General features: G+C 42.1%; 1 protein-coding gene across 3 annotated transcripts in view; it reads right to left on the reverse strand.

Annotated features, from left to right (window-relative positions):
• flt1 (fms related receptor tyrosine kinase 1) overlaps positions 1 to 16,532 on the reverse strand; it is a 274,841-nt gene extending 258,309 nt beyond the window's left edge. For all 3 annotated transcript variants that reach the window (XM_070892291.1, XM_070892293.1, XM_070892292.1), the window contains exon 1: positions 16,188 to 16,532. In XM_070892291.1, coding sequence (XP_070748392.1) covers positions 16,188 to 16,248 — 61 coding nt within the window. In that variant the 5' untranslated portion in view covers positions 16,249 to 16,532. The remainder of the gene's footprint in view (positions 1 to 16,187) is intronic.
• Positions 16,533 to 17,177: the final 645 nt, after the last annotated feature.

Consider the following 17,177-nt stretch of genomic DNA (forward strand, 5'->3'; position numbering starts at 1 on the left):
AGGGAGGATTCCCGCATAGAGAGCACTCCATTGGGGATCCCCGCCTTCTCCGGATGGCAAGATGGTACGCCATGGCGTGTCCAGATGGCAGATGAGGATGGCAAAGTGGAGAGTGTGCGAGAGCAGCCTGTACAAGAATCCCCTCCGTGCAGAACTGAAAGGGACGGAGGGGATTTCCTAGAGGAGACTCAAGTTGTGAGGCGCCGGCTCCCAAGGGAGGTTTCGGGGCTTGGCGCCGATGAGGGATTCCATCCGGACGGGGGTCAGTTCGGATGGGATCACCCCAAGTACTTGAACATCCTCGACACACCTAACGGAGTCAGGGCCCAGTGCTGTTTTTAGCGACTCAATGGCATTGGCCGCGCGCCGGATGTCGGCCCAGGATAGGCGCCGTGCCAGCTCTTCAGGCGCCATCCAGCCCGCTCTTCTGCCATCCAGTAGGTCCCTGACCCTGGTCACCTTGCCAAACACAGCCCTCTCGACCACCTGCCACCTAAAACCGCGCTCATGGAGATACGGATTCTTGAGCCACGGTTCCCGAAGGACAGCAGCCACTCCAGACAGGGGAGAACTGCGCTTGGTGGCGACTTTGTTCCAGACCCTGATGAGTTCATGATAAAAGATAGGCAGCCCCCGCATGGCGGTCTGGACGCCTCCCAGGTTTACAAACAGGAGCTGCGTGTCATAATTGAGGCAGTACTTCTGACGGAAGAAATATGTCACCAGCACACACCATCTAGGAGGATGCTTGACATACAGGTATCTCTGCAGGGTCTGAAGACGGAAAGTCGCAGTCTGGGTGCTGATGCACACCAACGCCTGACCGCCCTCCCTAAGCAGTAGCCTCAGAGCCGCAGCAGAGACCCAATGCTTCCTGTTGTTCCAGAAGAAGTCCACCAGCTTCTTCTGTATCTTGGTGACAAACGCAGGGGGAGGGGTCAAAGTGACCAACCAGTACCACAGCATAGCGGCCACCAGCTGGTTTATGGCTAGCGCTCGACCCCTGTAGGACAGCACTCGGAACAGTCCTGTCCAGCATCCTAGGCGAGCAGTGACTTTGGCCTCCAGCTCTTGCCAGTTCGCCGGCCAGGCTGAGCATCCTCTACAATCTGAAAAGTACCTTTACTACTCAATATCTAGCATAACCTGGGGACTGTAACAGTTATAGTCCTCATTGAATCTACTGGATACTAAGAACTCATACGTGCCACCACGTACATTTTTCCTATCTTTCAGAAGGCAGCATGCAAAGTACTCTAGTGAGACAAGGCCAATTTTAAACAAACTAACTGGTTTATATTACATTCATATAGGAATAACCAAATATAATTTTTCATAGCGAAATGCACCTATTTCCTATCATTCCTCATAACAGCAAAATAATAAATTATGCAACTTTCCTCTGTTGTTGTGGAATAAACTGAGCCAACATGACACTACTTCACAATAAAATTGACAGGATCAGATAGTGAAAGAAGTTACATTTGTGTCGCACCTGATCATATCGTCAGAATGTCTGAAAACACTTCACAACCAATGAATTACTTTGGAGTGCAATCACTGTTGTTATATAGGCAACAATAGCAGCCAATTTGCACAGTAAGGTAACTCAAACAGGAAATTAATAACCAGTGAATCTATTTTTGGTAGTGTTGATTGAGATGAGCTTCCTATTCTTCTTTAAATAGTGCTATCTAATTCTTTACATTCACCTGAACAGGCAAGTGATGTTTGGATTTACTATTTCATGCAAACAATGGCACCTCCAACAATGCACCATTCCCTCAGTACTGCACTGAAGTACCAACCTAAATTTGAACCCAATGGACTGAAAATTGCGGCCTTGCCGGGTGCGTATGAAGTGCGCATGCACCCAGCAAGGTCGCGCAAAAGCCGGTTCTCGGGGCGCGATGCACATACGCCGAGACCCGGCTTTTCCGATCTGTCAAAATTTCTTTAGACAGATTCTGCGCATCCCTGGGAGAAGGACACCTGCGCGGCAGAGATTGAGCTATTTGCCCAACTCATGCCCTGTGAATGTTCTTCAATATTTTATGCCTGGTAAAAGCAGGCACATAGCTTACTTTTACCAGTGTTTAATGTAATCATTCATTTTTATATCAGAAACCCTATCCATTAAGGTACGTTTATTTTTAACCCTACTAAAACACATTGGCCCAGAAATCCCGGCCTCCCCGGGTCCGTACGGAGTGTGTACCGACCTGGGAAAGCATCGTAAAAGCTGGTTTTCAGCGCACAATACGCATGCGCTGAAAACTGGCTTTTCCGATCTGTCATGTTTCTGGCTTGACAGATCCTCCGTATCTCGGGAGTGAGGACATTTGCATGGGCAAGATTGCGGTATTTACCCATATCTTGCCCAGCAAATGTCCTGAAAACTATTGCGTTTGATACTTTTACAGGTGTGAGAGTTTTAAAACACACAAAAACATAATAAAATTAAATTTTAATAACACATTTTATTGTTAAAAACGCTCCCCACAACGGTAAGTTTATTTTAAACCATAATTTTTTTAAACTTTTTAAAAATTGGGAAAATATTTTTTTATATAAGACATAAGTAACTCATTTAAATTAATGTATGTGTATTTTTTTTAATGAGTATTTTGGGTGTTTGGGGGGGGTTTCTCAATCATAATAATGGGAATGCCAATTTACAGAGTTCCCATTATTATGAATGAGAAAATACTTTACCTGGATTGGCTGCCCAGAGCCATGTGACTGCAGCTCCAGCTCTGCGGATGTCCTAACGTGCACGCGCTCCGACGCGCAGTGAGTGGAGGCCTCAGGACCGGGATCTCTTGTGGGCGCAGCAGGTTCTGGTAAGTGCGCATCTTTTTTTCCTTTTTTAGCCGATCGCCTGCGGGAAGCAGCCGACTGTGATTTCTAGGCCAGTGAAAAAAAATTCCAAAAAATGTTTTTTTTTCTAAAACATTTAATTACATTTAATTCCAATTAGTTTTAAATATGTGAGGTGTTTTTTTTTCATTTATTGTGCTGTGTTTCTTGTTTTAGGGAGTTATTCTCATTGATAATAATGGGAGGTCATATAAACGGAGTTTCCATTTTTTATCAATGAGAATACTAGACAGTGATTGGTGGTCCAGGCCCATGTGATTCCAGCAGATGCGTTTGTTCGTGGAAGACATCTTCCCGTGCGCTGCGCAGTGAATGAAGGCCTGAGACCGGAATCCTATGTTCCTCCGGGACCAACAGATGGTTTTGTAGATTTTTTTCGGGTTAGAGGCGTTCGTACGAAGGAAGCCTCCAACTGCAATTTTCGGCTCATTATCTTCTGACAGAGATGAGAGTGCTACCAATGAATCAGGCTGATGCTAGATAAAAATCCTTGCTGTATTATTTAATGTTTAGCATTTATAAATGGGTTCTAATTTACAACAATGTAAGAATATTTCCTCTATTGTAGTTGTAGTGTTTATTATTTAGCCACAAATAGTAAACAGAAGAATTCTTCCCTCAAGTTGTAAGATAGATCACTTTGTAAATGTACTTTGTTTTGCCGTTAAATGTATTGATTTAATACAATTGACACATAGCAGGTTTTTACCATAATCAATGTTTCCCTTATTTCAAACATAAATACAGGTATAATAATTTCTACATTTCTACTTATATATTATACTACACTTTCTAGCTGTGCATATCAGGATGATATCATCATTTTGCTTGTGACCCATGAAAAGCTTAGATTTTTTGCTGTGTTGCAATTGCAGGCCAGTCTAATATATTCTGAAGCAGCTCAGGCTATGTCAGTGCCATCCAGCTGATACTATATACAAAATATACACAGCACTGAATACCTAATATGGAAGTGAAACAGGGCTTTTTTTTGAAGTCATGGTCATATGATGTTGCTGGGACAGAGTAGAGAGATCTTTATGCTACACATGAACCATGTTATTCCTGACCTGCTCAACACTGACAATAAATGCAAAATGGAAAAGTATTCTATTTCCTAGCACTGATCTCCCTCACCTTGATAGGCAGAAAAACTGCCCTAGAATATAATTTTTGAAAAGCAGTCACCCAAAATGTACAGTTCAAGACAATTAGGATATTGCTCTCAAAATACCACTATCTGCTTCCAAAATGGTAGAACTAGGGCATCTTACAAAAGATATAGGGCGAGAACCTCCACTTTTTTTGCCTGCTTAACACCCACTTGACGCTCATTTTACAGCTGAAATGACTAATAATGCCCATATATCGCACATTTTGCCACAAAATGGAAACTGGCGGGCATTTTTCGGAAACTTATCGCCAAGCGTTACTTTCCCCATGTGCTTTACGGCAAGAAAAAATATTACCGCTCGCCCACTTTTTTTGGCCGGATCAGCAGAATGGGCGAATTCAATGCCCATATCGCCCAGCGTTACTTTCCGCACGGAATTAACGCCGAGATTCAATATTAACGCCCGTCCACTGTTTTTTGTCGTAAAGAGCATATTTAACCAAACTAGTGGCCATGGAGATCGCTCATCGTCAATTTCACCACCTCGCACACATATCGCCCACAATATCGCTTGCTCAAAGAACCGCCCACAAAAAGTGGAACTAACCGGGATGAATCACAGCATTATGGACACCATGTTGTAGATCACATGTCGCGCCCTTTAAAAGGCTGCTGTGCTTCAACCTTGGCGGAGTTCGGATGTACTCGACAGGTCATTGGAGTTGATGTGAACATCTCTAAAAACATCTTGACCACACTGTGACCGACTGGAATTGAAGAGGTGTGTTCGTCGGGACATTCCTTGTTTGTGAGCAATCGGTGGAAAACAGAGAGCTACTGCAATGGGACCTGTCCTTTCTCACCCTCTCTTGGTGACCAAATACATGCAGCAGACTTAACATCGCTGAAGGAACGCGCCACTGCATTATGTGCCCAATGTACGAAGTGACAGACAGATGAAGAGGAACAGACATTACACCCCCCGCAAGTACAAGGAGAAGCATTCTTACTTCGACTTGCCTGACATCACCTGCCTTCGGAGACTGCGCTTCCACAAAGAAGTAATCACTGAGGGCAGATCTGCAGCCTGCCAGCACCATCAGAACTGTCGAGGTCAAAGTCACCACAGCACTGTCGTTCTACGGTTCGGGTTCTTTTCAGGCAATAGCTGACGACATTTGCGGACTTTCTCAGCATGCCACACATCGCTGCATTAGACAAGTCACTGAAGCCCTGTACGCACGCAGGAGGGACTTGATCAACTTCCTTATAACCAGGGAGGCAGAGTGAGAGAGCTCTAGGATTCTCCAGAATTGCAAACTTCCCCAAGGTGCAGGGAGCAATAGACTGTGCGCACATCGCGCTGCGAGCACCTTTTCAGGATGCTGAGGTTTTCAGGAACCGCAAGGGATTCCACTCCCTGAATGTCCAACTGGTTGTCGACCACCAGCAAATTATACTGGCAGTGAATGCTCAATTTCCGGGCAGCATCCATGATGCTTACATCCTGCGTGAGAGCACTGTATCTGACTTGTTTAACAATGAGCCACAAGGTCAATGCTGGAGGCTTGGGGACAAAGGATATGGCCTTGCCACCTGGGTGATGATCCCACTGCGTGACACCCACACCGAGGCCGAGAGGCGATACAACGAGAGCCACAGAGCAACTCGCAATATCGTGGAGAAAACCATCGGAGTGTTGAAGCAGTGCTTTAGATGCCTGGACCACTCAGGAGGCAAGCTCCAATACCACTCTAAGCAGGTAGCTCAATTCATGGTGGTGTGCTCCATGCTACACAACTTGGCTATCAAGAGGGGACAAGAATTGCCTGATGAGTCTGACAGTCCACCTCACCAGAGAGAGGAAGAGGAGGACAAGGAAGCGGACGCTGACATCGGGCCAGACAATCAGGCTGACACTGAAGCCATGCCCCCGTCTCCCTGTAGACCGCATGAAAGGGCCCAGGGTGGCATGATAGCTGCAAGAGCCTTGCGTCAGGAGCTCATCAATGATCGTTTTGCCTGAAAGAACGTTGGTGTTATTTACAAGGCTGACACACTGCTGGGTGTGCAGGTCATACATCAATGGTGGGCATCATCTTGGTGACAGTCATTATACGCTTTGATGTTAAGGAATCACCAGCATGTAATGGTGCAGCTATCTGAGCTAATGTGCTATAAGGTTTTGTTAAATAAAAAACATTTAAACCGAACATTAGTCTGAAATCATCAGTATTTGTGTACAAACCAACCCTTCCACCCCCCCGCCACCCCGCTTCTCCTCCCACCTCTACCCCTTCCCCTTCTCCTCCTGACTGCAAGCTGCCTGGCCAAGGAGGTCCTCAGGCGATGCTTCATTGGGCGGCGGGGGGGGGGGGGAGGGGGCGCTGACGGCCGAAGCGCTGCTTGGACGGATACGGGAGAGGATGGTCCCAAGGTGGGAACGTGTTCCAAGCCATAAGCAAGATGTTGCTGCTGGCTCTCATGTGTGGTTGGCAATGGGAGTGCATCATCTTGAAGTGCAGTGCGGCGCTCTGGGACCACTGGGAGCCCTCTGTCACCAGTGTTCCTGGCTACCAGCTCCAGGGCCTCCTCCATCCCTTCCATGTTATTTCTTATTTGTTGGACAAAAACTCGGTGCCAACTATGTTCCTGGTGCTTGGAGGCTTTTTGCTGCTGGTGAATCTCCGTCGTTCCTCCCACAACAGCCAAACAAGCACACACCACAGCCACACACGCTTTCAGTCCCTCTGCGCTCCCTTTCTCTCTGTTTCCTCTTCTGCGCATGTCATGATGACCCTTGAGCTCCTGAATTGCTGTTGCTAAGAACAGCCACACTTTACGGCAAAAGGTCAGAAAAGTTTAATGCTACCGCCCATTTGCTATCACTCGCGATAACACCCATTTTCAAAAATGTAAACTAGGTGTTTTGAGAATGGGCGAGAAGCCGGCGATCTAAAACCCCTTTTTTCCCACGCCAGAAATAATGCCCATTTTTGGGCGATAAGCACATAAGTGGAGGTTCTAGCCCATAAGGAGGTAAATGTTTTCCCCACAAACAAAATGTTGTTTCCATTTGTTTCAGGTGTGCTGAAATTATATAGAAATTGTTTAAGTGTCTGGTATGTAATCAGCATTTTAAGTAGTTTATATTGCAGTTTATACCAAGCTCATGGTTATTTCGATGAATAGGATTATGTCTACTGCGAAGCCTTTCACTTATATCAAACAGCAACAATAGTGGAAAGGAAGGACCTATTTCCCTTAGCAGAGGGGACAGTAACCAGGAGGCATAGATTGAAAGTTATTGGTAGGAGGTTTAGAGGGGATTTGAGGAGAAATGTTTTCACCCAGAGGGTGGTGGGAGTCTGGAACTCACTGCCTAAAAGGGTGGTAGAGGCAGAAACCCTCATAGCATTTAGAAAGTGCTTGGATATGCACTTGAAGTGCTATAACCGACAAGGCTACAGATGAAGAGCTGGAAAGTGGGATTAGGCTGGAAAGCTCTTTGTCGGCCAGCACAGAAATGCCTGCTCTGTGCAGTAAATTTCAAAGATTCTAGGATGAAAAGTCAGGGCGTTTGTGGTTTCAATATGTAGGCAAAAATTAAAAAACAACGAATGCCATATTACCTCCTCAAAGAGTCTTAAAAATTTGAGAAGTGTGATTTTATTAATTGGTTTATCCTTTATTTGTTTTAACATTATTATTTATAGATATTGTAGCAATTAGTCTAAGCCCAGTTTATATTTTATTACACCTAGAATAATTGCTACTTTCACCAAAGCAAGTGTTTGTGCAAATCATGTGAGGAAAACTCATAACAATGTTGAAAAGGTTCTGAAAACATTCTGTGATGTTCTTTTACAGAATTTAACCCACATATATGGCCCATTCATGTGAAAATACTCGTACCCAACTGTCATATTTGTACAGTAATGGTCAAAATAAAAAATGAGCTTAGCTGTATAATTGGCTTTGGGAAGACACTCCTACTGTCAATATTTGCAAAGGGGTTAAATCTTACCCCCTTTATTTTGACACAAGCTTCATTAAAGGGTCACTGCTTGAAAATACATTGCAGTTTATCAACTTGTCTGTCACCAAGCGACCATCAGGAGCCTACCCTGTGGTGACCTACACCCGACTATGTTTAATCACAAAAAAGTAGTCTCAAAGAAGGCTGAGAAAAACACAGAAATGTGGGAGCCACATAAAATAAACTGCAATATTAGTTCCCCTTTTTAAATAACTTCCATGGGTATATTAACCCTTCACTACTCAGTAAATGTTTTTAGCGTACACTCAAATAATACAATAGTCCTCTCAAAATGAAAATGGTAGGGAATATTAGTGCAGCAACATAAAAACCATGTGTCCACACGATTTGAGGGGGTGGCTGATTGTGATGGTGGACAGCTAGCTCTGGAATTATATTTAATATTACTTAATATTCAATATTATTTCATTGTAAATAAGTTCAGAGTGGTAGCAAATGTTACAATTGAACACATATATATTCTTCTAGTGGATTATTCTTTGGAACAAAATCCATCTTGAATCAAATCATAATGCAAAACAATTCTCTTTATATCTATCTTGTCTAAAATACATTGTGCATAGTAAACCGATACCATAAAAAACAATTGCACAATCAGTAATTTCCCTACCCAGATTCCTAGAAACATTGGATAAATGCTTATTACTGATTTATCTGTCTGATTTTTAACAGACATGCATTATTTAGCAGTGAATCATTTCTAACACATTCACTTAAGTCTACTATGTGTCACTGTAAGTAAAAGTTGTCTTTCAAATCTACAGAACAGTCTCTATCTTATCAAAATCTGTAATTTACTTTTGTGACCCACATTGATTATGACTAGAAATATGTGCAAAAAAAATGTAAATATCTTATGAGCAGTACTGACATTATTTGGTACATTTTACTTATTTATTTATACCCTGATATTACATTAATAAGTAAAAACAACCGATTAAGTTACAGAAATGCACTTTTGTCAAAAATTCACATGGCAAATTTTGCAATTGTATGGCATGTGAGATACTGATGTTTTGTCAATCAATGGATTTTAAATTAAAGTAGTTTTAATAGAAGACAAATTTAATTCACTTTAACAAATCATGGTATGTACAGAGCCCCTGACCTTTAAGATCTAAATAGCCATCGGCTTGTAATAAAGTTATCAATCATGCAGCAATGGTTTTGCACAGTGGTCCTTCTGCATACATTTCAAGCCTCATTAGCCATTTTCTCATGCATTGTCTCCTATATTGTTAAATATAAATCCTTCTGTAATCATAAAGGTGAAAAGCCATCAGAGTTCAATTGCTGAAGAAATAAATGGTGGCTACATTGAATCTTAAAATTACATAAATCAGAAGGCACACAGGTGTGTATTCATTATAGGCTGTGCTACCGAAATATGTTTAAAAAAAGTATTTAGATACATTAGTGTAGCTAGCTCTCTGAGAACCCCTGTAGCTTTAGCTCAAAGCTGTGCAATGGAGTAAAATAAATCCTTCTAAACTCCAGAGGAGGTATAAAGGAAAGTCCTGAGGTCTGAGACCAGAACAATCACTAGTGAAAAGCAATGACATACATTGACATACTAGAAAGGCCCTTTCACCATACTGTGCAGTTTTTGGATGCAGTGACCTCTAATTTAGGATAAATGGAGATCAGTTCCAACAAAATGTTGCAGTCCTATTTTCAGCAAAGCAAAAAATAGGACACACAAATTATTAAAGGCTTTCACTCACACCACACTTTAATACAGTATCTAGCATGCAGTAAAATGCTGAAAGGAAGATAAACTAAACTCTGGGTACATATTAAGAATGTCAATTTTAAATGAGCTTATTTGTTGTTTAATCAGCATGGAACCAGTTGTTTTACTTAATCTGTTTGCCTGGGTCCACTTGGTTACTACAATGGAACTGAGAAAGAGTGAAATTGCATTTAATTGTTGTTGTGACTGTGCTGATCAGTCACTCATTAATTTACCAAGATTTCATTCTTGGGCTACTAAACAATACTCCTGCTGAGTGTGTGCTTCGAAATGGGGACTGTGGCTCCACATTTCCTGATTCCAAAGTAAAGTTTCTTCTTTCCTTTTGCTAAAGATCATTATGGCATTATACATTTTAAACTGAATGGTGGACATGCCACTGTACCAAAGGTGATTCGGAAATTACAAACTTACAGCTTTTATTTGAATATTGTCCAGGTCTCCTTTAATCCAGTAATACAACTTAAAAGCTGATAAAGCAAACTTAGCAAAGCCGAACTTTCAAATTACCACAGGCAAACCATAGTTTTAGCACGTTGGCAATTTCTATATGAACAATCCCAAGAAGCGATTTAAAATATATGCTTCTGTTGTAGAGGACAATGCCCCATCGAAAAATGTTAGATATACAAAAAAAATCTAGTTTTCTCTTTCATGTTCTGCACTATTTGCCCTTTCTTAGTTACATAAGAACATAAGAAATAGGAGCAGGAGTAGGCCATTTGGCCCCTCAAGCTTGCTCCGTCATTTAATAAGATCATGGCTGATCTGATCATGGACTCAGCTCCACTTCCCTGCCTGCTCCCCATAACCCTTTATTGCTCAAAGATTTGTCTATCTCTGCCTTAAATATATTCAGTGACCGAGCCTCCACAGCACTCTGGGGCAGAGAATTCTATAGATTTGCAACCCTCCGAGAGAAGAAATTCCTCCTCATCTCAGTGTTAAATGGACGGACCCTTATTCTGAGACTATGACCCCTAGTTTTAGTTTCCACTATGAGTGGAAATATCCTCTCTGCATCCACCTTGTCGAGCCCCCTCATTATCTTATATGTTTCGATAAGATCACCTCTCATTCTTCGGAATTCCAATGAGTATAGGCCCAACCTACTCAATCTATCTTCATAAGTCAACCCCCTCATCTCTGGAATCAACCTAGTGAACCTTCTCTGAACAGCCTCCAATGCAAGTATATCCTTCCTTAAATACGGAGACCAAAACTATACGCAATACTCCAAGTGTGTCCTCACCAATACCCTGTACAGTTGTAGCAGGACTTCCCTGCTTTTATACTCTATCCCCCTTGCAATAAAGCCTAACACTCCATTTGCCTTCCTGTTTACTTGCTGTACCTGCATACTAACTTTTTGTGTTTCATGCACAAGGTCCCCCAGGTCCCTCTGTAGCATTTTGCTATTTTTTTCCATTTAAATTATAATTTGCTTTTCTATTTTTTTCTGCCAAAGTGGATAACCTCACATTTTCCCACATTATACTCCATCTGCCAAATGTTCGCCCACTCACTTAACCTGTCTATATCCCTTTGCAGATTTTTTCTGTCCTCCTCACAATTTGCTTTCCCACCCATCTTTGTATCATCAGCAAATTTGGCTACATTATACTCAGTCCCTTCATCCAAGTCATTAATATAGATTGTAAATAGTTGAGTCCCCTGCACCGATCCCTGCGGCATCCCACTAGTTACTATTTGCCAACCGAAAAATGACCCATTTATCCCGACTCTCTGTTTTCTGGTAGTTAGCCAATCCTCTATCCATGCTAATATATTACCCTCAACCCTGTGAGCTTTTATCTTGTGCACTAACCTTTTATGTGGCACCTTATCGAATGCCTTCTGGAAATCCAAATACACCACATCCACTGGTTCCCCCTTATCCACCCTGCTCGTTACATCCTCAAAGAACTCCAGCACATTTGTCAAACATGATTTCCCTTTCATAAAACCATGCTGACTCTGCTTGATTGAATTATGCTTTTCCAAATGTCCTGCTACTGCTTCCTTAATAATGGACTCCAGCATTTTCCCAACGACAGATGTTAGGCTAACTGTTGTATAGTATCCTGTTTTTTGTCTGCCTCCTTTTTTAAATAGGGACATTACATTTGCGGTTTTCCAATCCGGTGGGACTGCCCCAGAATCCAGGGAATTTTGGTAGATTACAACCAATGCATCTACTATCTCTGCAGCCACTTCTTTTAAGAACCTAGGATGTAAGCCATCAGGTCCAGGGGACTTGTCCACCTTTAGTCCCATTATTTTACCGAGTACTACTTCTTTAGTGATAATGATTGTATTAAGTTCCTCCCTCCCTATAGCCCCTTCATTATCCACTATAGGGATGTTTTTAGTGTCTTCTACTATGAAGACCGATACAAAATATTTGTTCAACGTCTCTGCCGTTTCCCTGTTCTCCATTATTAATTCCCCAGTCTCATCCTCTAGGGGACCAACATTTACTTTAGCCACTCTTTTCCTTTTTATGTACCTGTAGATACTCCTACTATCTGTTTTTATATTTTGTGCTAGTTTACTTTCTTAATCTATCTTTCCACTCTTTATCATTTTTGTAGTCGTTCTTTGCTGGCTTTTAAAAGTTTCACAATCCTCTGGCCTCCCACTAGTCTTGGCCACATTGTATGCCCTTGTTTTCAATTTGATACCATCCCTTGTTTCCTTAGTTAGCCACGGATGGTTATCCCTTCTCTCATTGGGATATATTTTTGTTGCGAGTTATGAAGTACCTCCTTAAATGTCTGCCACTGCTCATCAACCGTCCCATACTTTAATCTATTTTCCCAGTCCACTTTAGCCAACTTTGCCTTCATACCTTTGTAGTCTCCTTTATTTAAGCTTAGGACACTGGTTTGAGATCCAATTTTCTCACTCTCCAACTGAATTTGAAATTCAACCATGTTATAGTCATTCATTCCTCGAGGATCCTTTACTAGGAGATCATTTATTAATCCTGTCTCATTACACAATGCCAGATCTAAGATAGCCTGCTCCCTGGTTGGTTGCACCATGTATTGTTCAAGGAAACTATCCTGGCTATACTCTATGAACTCTTCCTCAAGGCTACCCTGGCCAATTTGCTTTGTCCAATCAATATGAAGGTTAAAATTGCCCATGATTATTGCCGTTCCTTTTTTACAAGCCTCCTTTATTTCTTGATTTATACTCCGTCCAATAGTGTAGCTACTGTTAGGGGACCTATAGACTACACCCACCAGCGACTTTTCCCCTTATTATTCCTTATCTCCACCCAAACTGATTCAACATCTTGATCTTCTGAGCCAATATCGTTTCTCACTAATGCACTGATCTCATCCTTTATTAACAGTGCTATCCCACCTCCTTTTTCCTTTCTGTCTGTCCTTCCGAATTGTCAAATACCCCTGAATATTTAGTTCCCAGTCCTGGTCACCTTGGTGTGATATAGTATTATATTGTTACCAGTGCATTGCATGAAATAGCAATGAAAATGTATTATTTAATGTAAGGCAGTTGATATTTCTGAAATATAGATGTTCAATTAGTATCCGACCTGCCTTCATTTTTTGGATGCAGTTATACAACCGCTTTTGCATTCTTGCCCAACAGTTGTTGGAGGAAGCTGTCTCACACAGGCCCTCTTGAGGAGATTATTTCACACTGTCTGGGGTTGAAACCAAGTATAACTCCACTGGTTTAAAATGCTCAGGGAGCCCCTTAAATTTCTAAACACTTCAGAAAATCGTATGCAGAATAGTTTTGAGAGTGTATGCACAGAACTCGCTGCTGGTCGTGAGATCAACTCACACCAAAGCAGCACAAACCAGATTCTGCCAGGCTAGAATGGATTCTATAGCTACTGGTCTCAGACTGATAGCTACACTACAAAACGAGCACTCTACGCACACCAAAAATTGTTGAATGCTGCTAGATACTATTATGAGAAATCACTGAGGCACGTCCATCAGTGAACACGATTTATCTCTGGTGTGGAAAAACACACCTCTGGCCGAGGGGAATGGACACAGGATGGAACGATGGCTTCATCATCCAGTTTCGTTATTGAAGCACTAATGTGTCATGTGCCTGAAATTGCATTTTAATGAATGTTGGTTCATTACTGACCCCTGGACTTCGTGCCTATGCTAATCATCATCATACTCTACCCACATATAGAAAACTAAAAGTAACATTCACGCCGCTCCCCGTTTAAATTACCGGCGAATTTGATAACGTTCCATTTATTCTGTTCTTTATTAGTTTGTGGTAATTGATTTAACTCAGTTCTACTTAGTTATAGTACAATACAAAAAAAGTAAATGTGGATTTAATTGGTATTGGTGCATTTACTATTCTATCCCTGGGCTAAATAAAATCGATCGGGAGGAGGCGAGGTACTAAATTTAACTCTCTTAATTCTCTATTCGGAGCTGGCTGATCACTATAATAATCTATTGCATTTTACTTACATGAGGGATTAGAACTTTACATATCATTGTTGAATCTTACACATAACTAAAATGTTAATCTACTACTGAATTACAATTAAAACTGATACATAAAAAGCACATTCTAACTACTTTCTGTCTAGTAGCGCGTGAATCATGATTGCAATTTTTTAGGTGTCCTTTACGTCGGCCTGGCGCGAAAAATATCTGCGTCAATTGATAATCGTTCATTCATTTTGATGTATTGTCCAATGGTTGACTACATTGCACCACAGTTAATGCAGAGACCTCGCTCAAAGCAGACTACCCACACCCGCCCCAAGATGAGACTGCGGTCGGTTGAGCTTAAAACGGCCTTGGGCTGCTTGCGAGTGCGAGCTGTTGAACATCCTCCTGTCTTCGTGCCGACTCTTCACCCCACCCGCAGCGCTGAAAGAACTGCCATGTATCCCCCCTCCTGTCCTCGTTGTTTGTGACTCTCCATGCAGAATGTTTGCGTCTTTCAATGTACTAACCATAGACCAAGCAAGAGGTCGCTTGTGCCCACATCATATTATTTATACACTCTGCGAGGCCAGTTATGTTACAGAGAAATAAAACGAGAAAATGTTGGCAATACACCGAAAGTCAGGCAGCTTCTGTGGAATATTTCCAGCATTTTCTGTTTTTACATCAGATTTCCAGCATCCGGCGTATTTTGATTTTGATTTTATGTTACAAAGAAACCTCGGTTTGAGAAACGATGTCTAACTGATAAAAATGATTTCTGAAAATAATTTCTACAATTTACCAATTATAAGTATCCTATGGCTCGTGTCAGAAATGAGGTTATTAATTCACCTGACACTGATGATCTAATTACTGCAATGTAAGGACACATACTAATAGTGTAAGAACACGCACTAATAACGTATTTCCCATTATATTTACAATCCCACGTTTACTACAATAGAAAATAACAGCGACGCGTGCAAGAGAACGTAGAACCCCGCCTTCCGAGAAAGACTGGACAAGAGCGCGTTTTATGCGCAATTTCACAATTTAGTGCATGCGAATGATAAAACGATCCCGAAGGAAAGCGGAAAGGTGCTGCCGCCCCCCACCGAGACCCCAAATCAACCCACGGCCTTTAAAAGCCAGACTGCGAATCTGGAGGTGATGCGGGTCGCGAGGTTACAAGTCTACAACCGATTTGAAGCAGCCGTGGGGTACCCACAAGGGAATCCCGGGGACAGCAATCCAGGGCCGAGTTCCTAACCACGGCACTCGATTTAAATCACTTTCAAAATCACATTTACTGCCCGCTTCGACAGTGTAGCTCCGGCGCAGTTGGGTGCACTTTGCCAGATCGCGGATACTAGCATGGCCAAATAGCCCAACACAAGGTAAAGACGCGAAAGGCGTCGAGTTTGTCTAGTTTCGCACATCCCCACTGAGGAAAGGCGCTAGATGGCAAGAATTTCAAACCAAGTATTGCGAAAGGGAGCGCACTGTGGTCCCCACTTGTTTAATTATTATACTTTAACTGTTACTTTCTTCGAAACTAATCCTTAACTTTAAAAAATGAGGTACCGTCATAAAAAGTATGCTTTTTCCCGCAGTAGCTCGCTCCTGGTTCCAAAACTGGCCACCAACATTTGGTTTACTCGACATTTTTAAAGTATTTTGCTACCCACAACATCGAGAGCGCCTTTAGTCCCAGGAATAGCCGGCTCCTGTGAGACAGCCATTCACTGCAATTGTGGCACTGTTCCTCTGGAGATTAAAAGAGGAATAGTCCCCAGTAATTAGTATAAAGAATTCACCTTTTCAATAAATGAACAGGTGGTTAAAGTCCCGAAGGATGAGACAATCGATTTGCAATGCATATTTCACTCAGTTTTTCCAGGATTTGTAAAACATTAAAATATTACTTACGCACTGTAACTATATTTCCAATCTGACTACAAAGTATAACTGCTATTAAAACACAAGACATCTTGAAATGAAACAAGTTCCTTGTGTGCAAATTGAAGGATGAATGATGAACTTTTTCTTGAATGAAGATGGCTTTCCCCCGAAAGTTATTTATCGCTCCTCTGTATCAGTGCGATGAAGGTCCGTTGTAAAATAGCCACGGTATGATGTCCACTACATGTCCAATGCGAACACCCCAGGACTATCCTAAACCTCCGCCCTTCACGTTAGCCCTGGCTTACTAGAGCACGTTTCAGAAATAACTAGATGTTAATAACAAATCTCAGGTCATAATGTATCCAATGCAGTTGCGGACAAGTTAAGATAGCATAGACTCCGGTAAATCCTACTCCGTGATCAGCATCCTGTGCTTTTATACCGTTCCTTCGGACTCGCCGCGGAAACGTTACACCCCAGTGACGTCGCAGGAATCTTGGCAGACTTAGAAAGAGACCACCTTCACAAATGACTGTGTTCCTGCTCGCTCTTATTTCCTTCTATATATATTGATTGCAGATTAGGCAGAGAGCTTGGAAACTTCACAACTCCTTTAATTGTTCCGAAGAACTGCATTGCTAGTCAGTTACATACAGGACCAGCGACCTTCCTCGGACTGATTACCAACAATATTGCAGTGACATTTTAAACTTCGGCTTTAAATAAGTCACAATAGAATCGTTTCAGAAATGCAAAGGCAGCATGATTATTTTACTTGGCCACAATTTTGTAAAACGTGTAAAACGGGACTACTACAATGGATCCAAACTGATAGGGCGGCAGTACTTCAAATTTTATATCGCGATGTATATCATGCTGTAATTTCGATAGCGATAAGTAATGGACACGTTGTGTTGCGTGTTTCCTCGTGTGTTTGATTTTTCTGTTGGAAGTCGTGCCATTCTCACGGTTGGCAGGAAGGAACCCACCTTATTTGCGTGTTGAGAAACATTT

Source organism: Pristiophorus japonicus, chromosome 10 (genome assembly GCF_044704955.1).
Source record: "Pristiophorus japonicus isolate sPriJap1 chromosome 10, sPriJap1.hap1, whole genome shotgun sequence".
Taxonomy (NCBI): Eukaryota; Metazoa; Chordata; class Chondrichthyes; family Pristiophoridae; genus Pristiophorus; species Pristiophorus japonicus.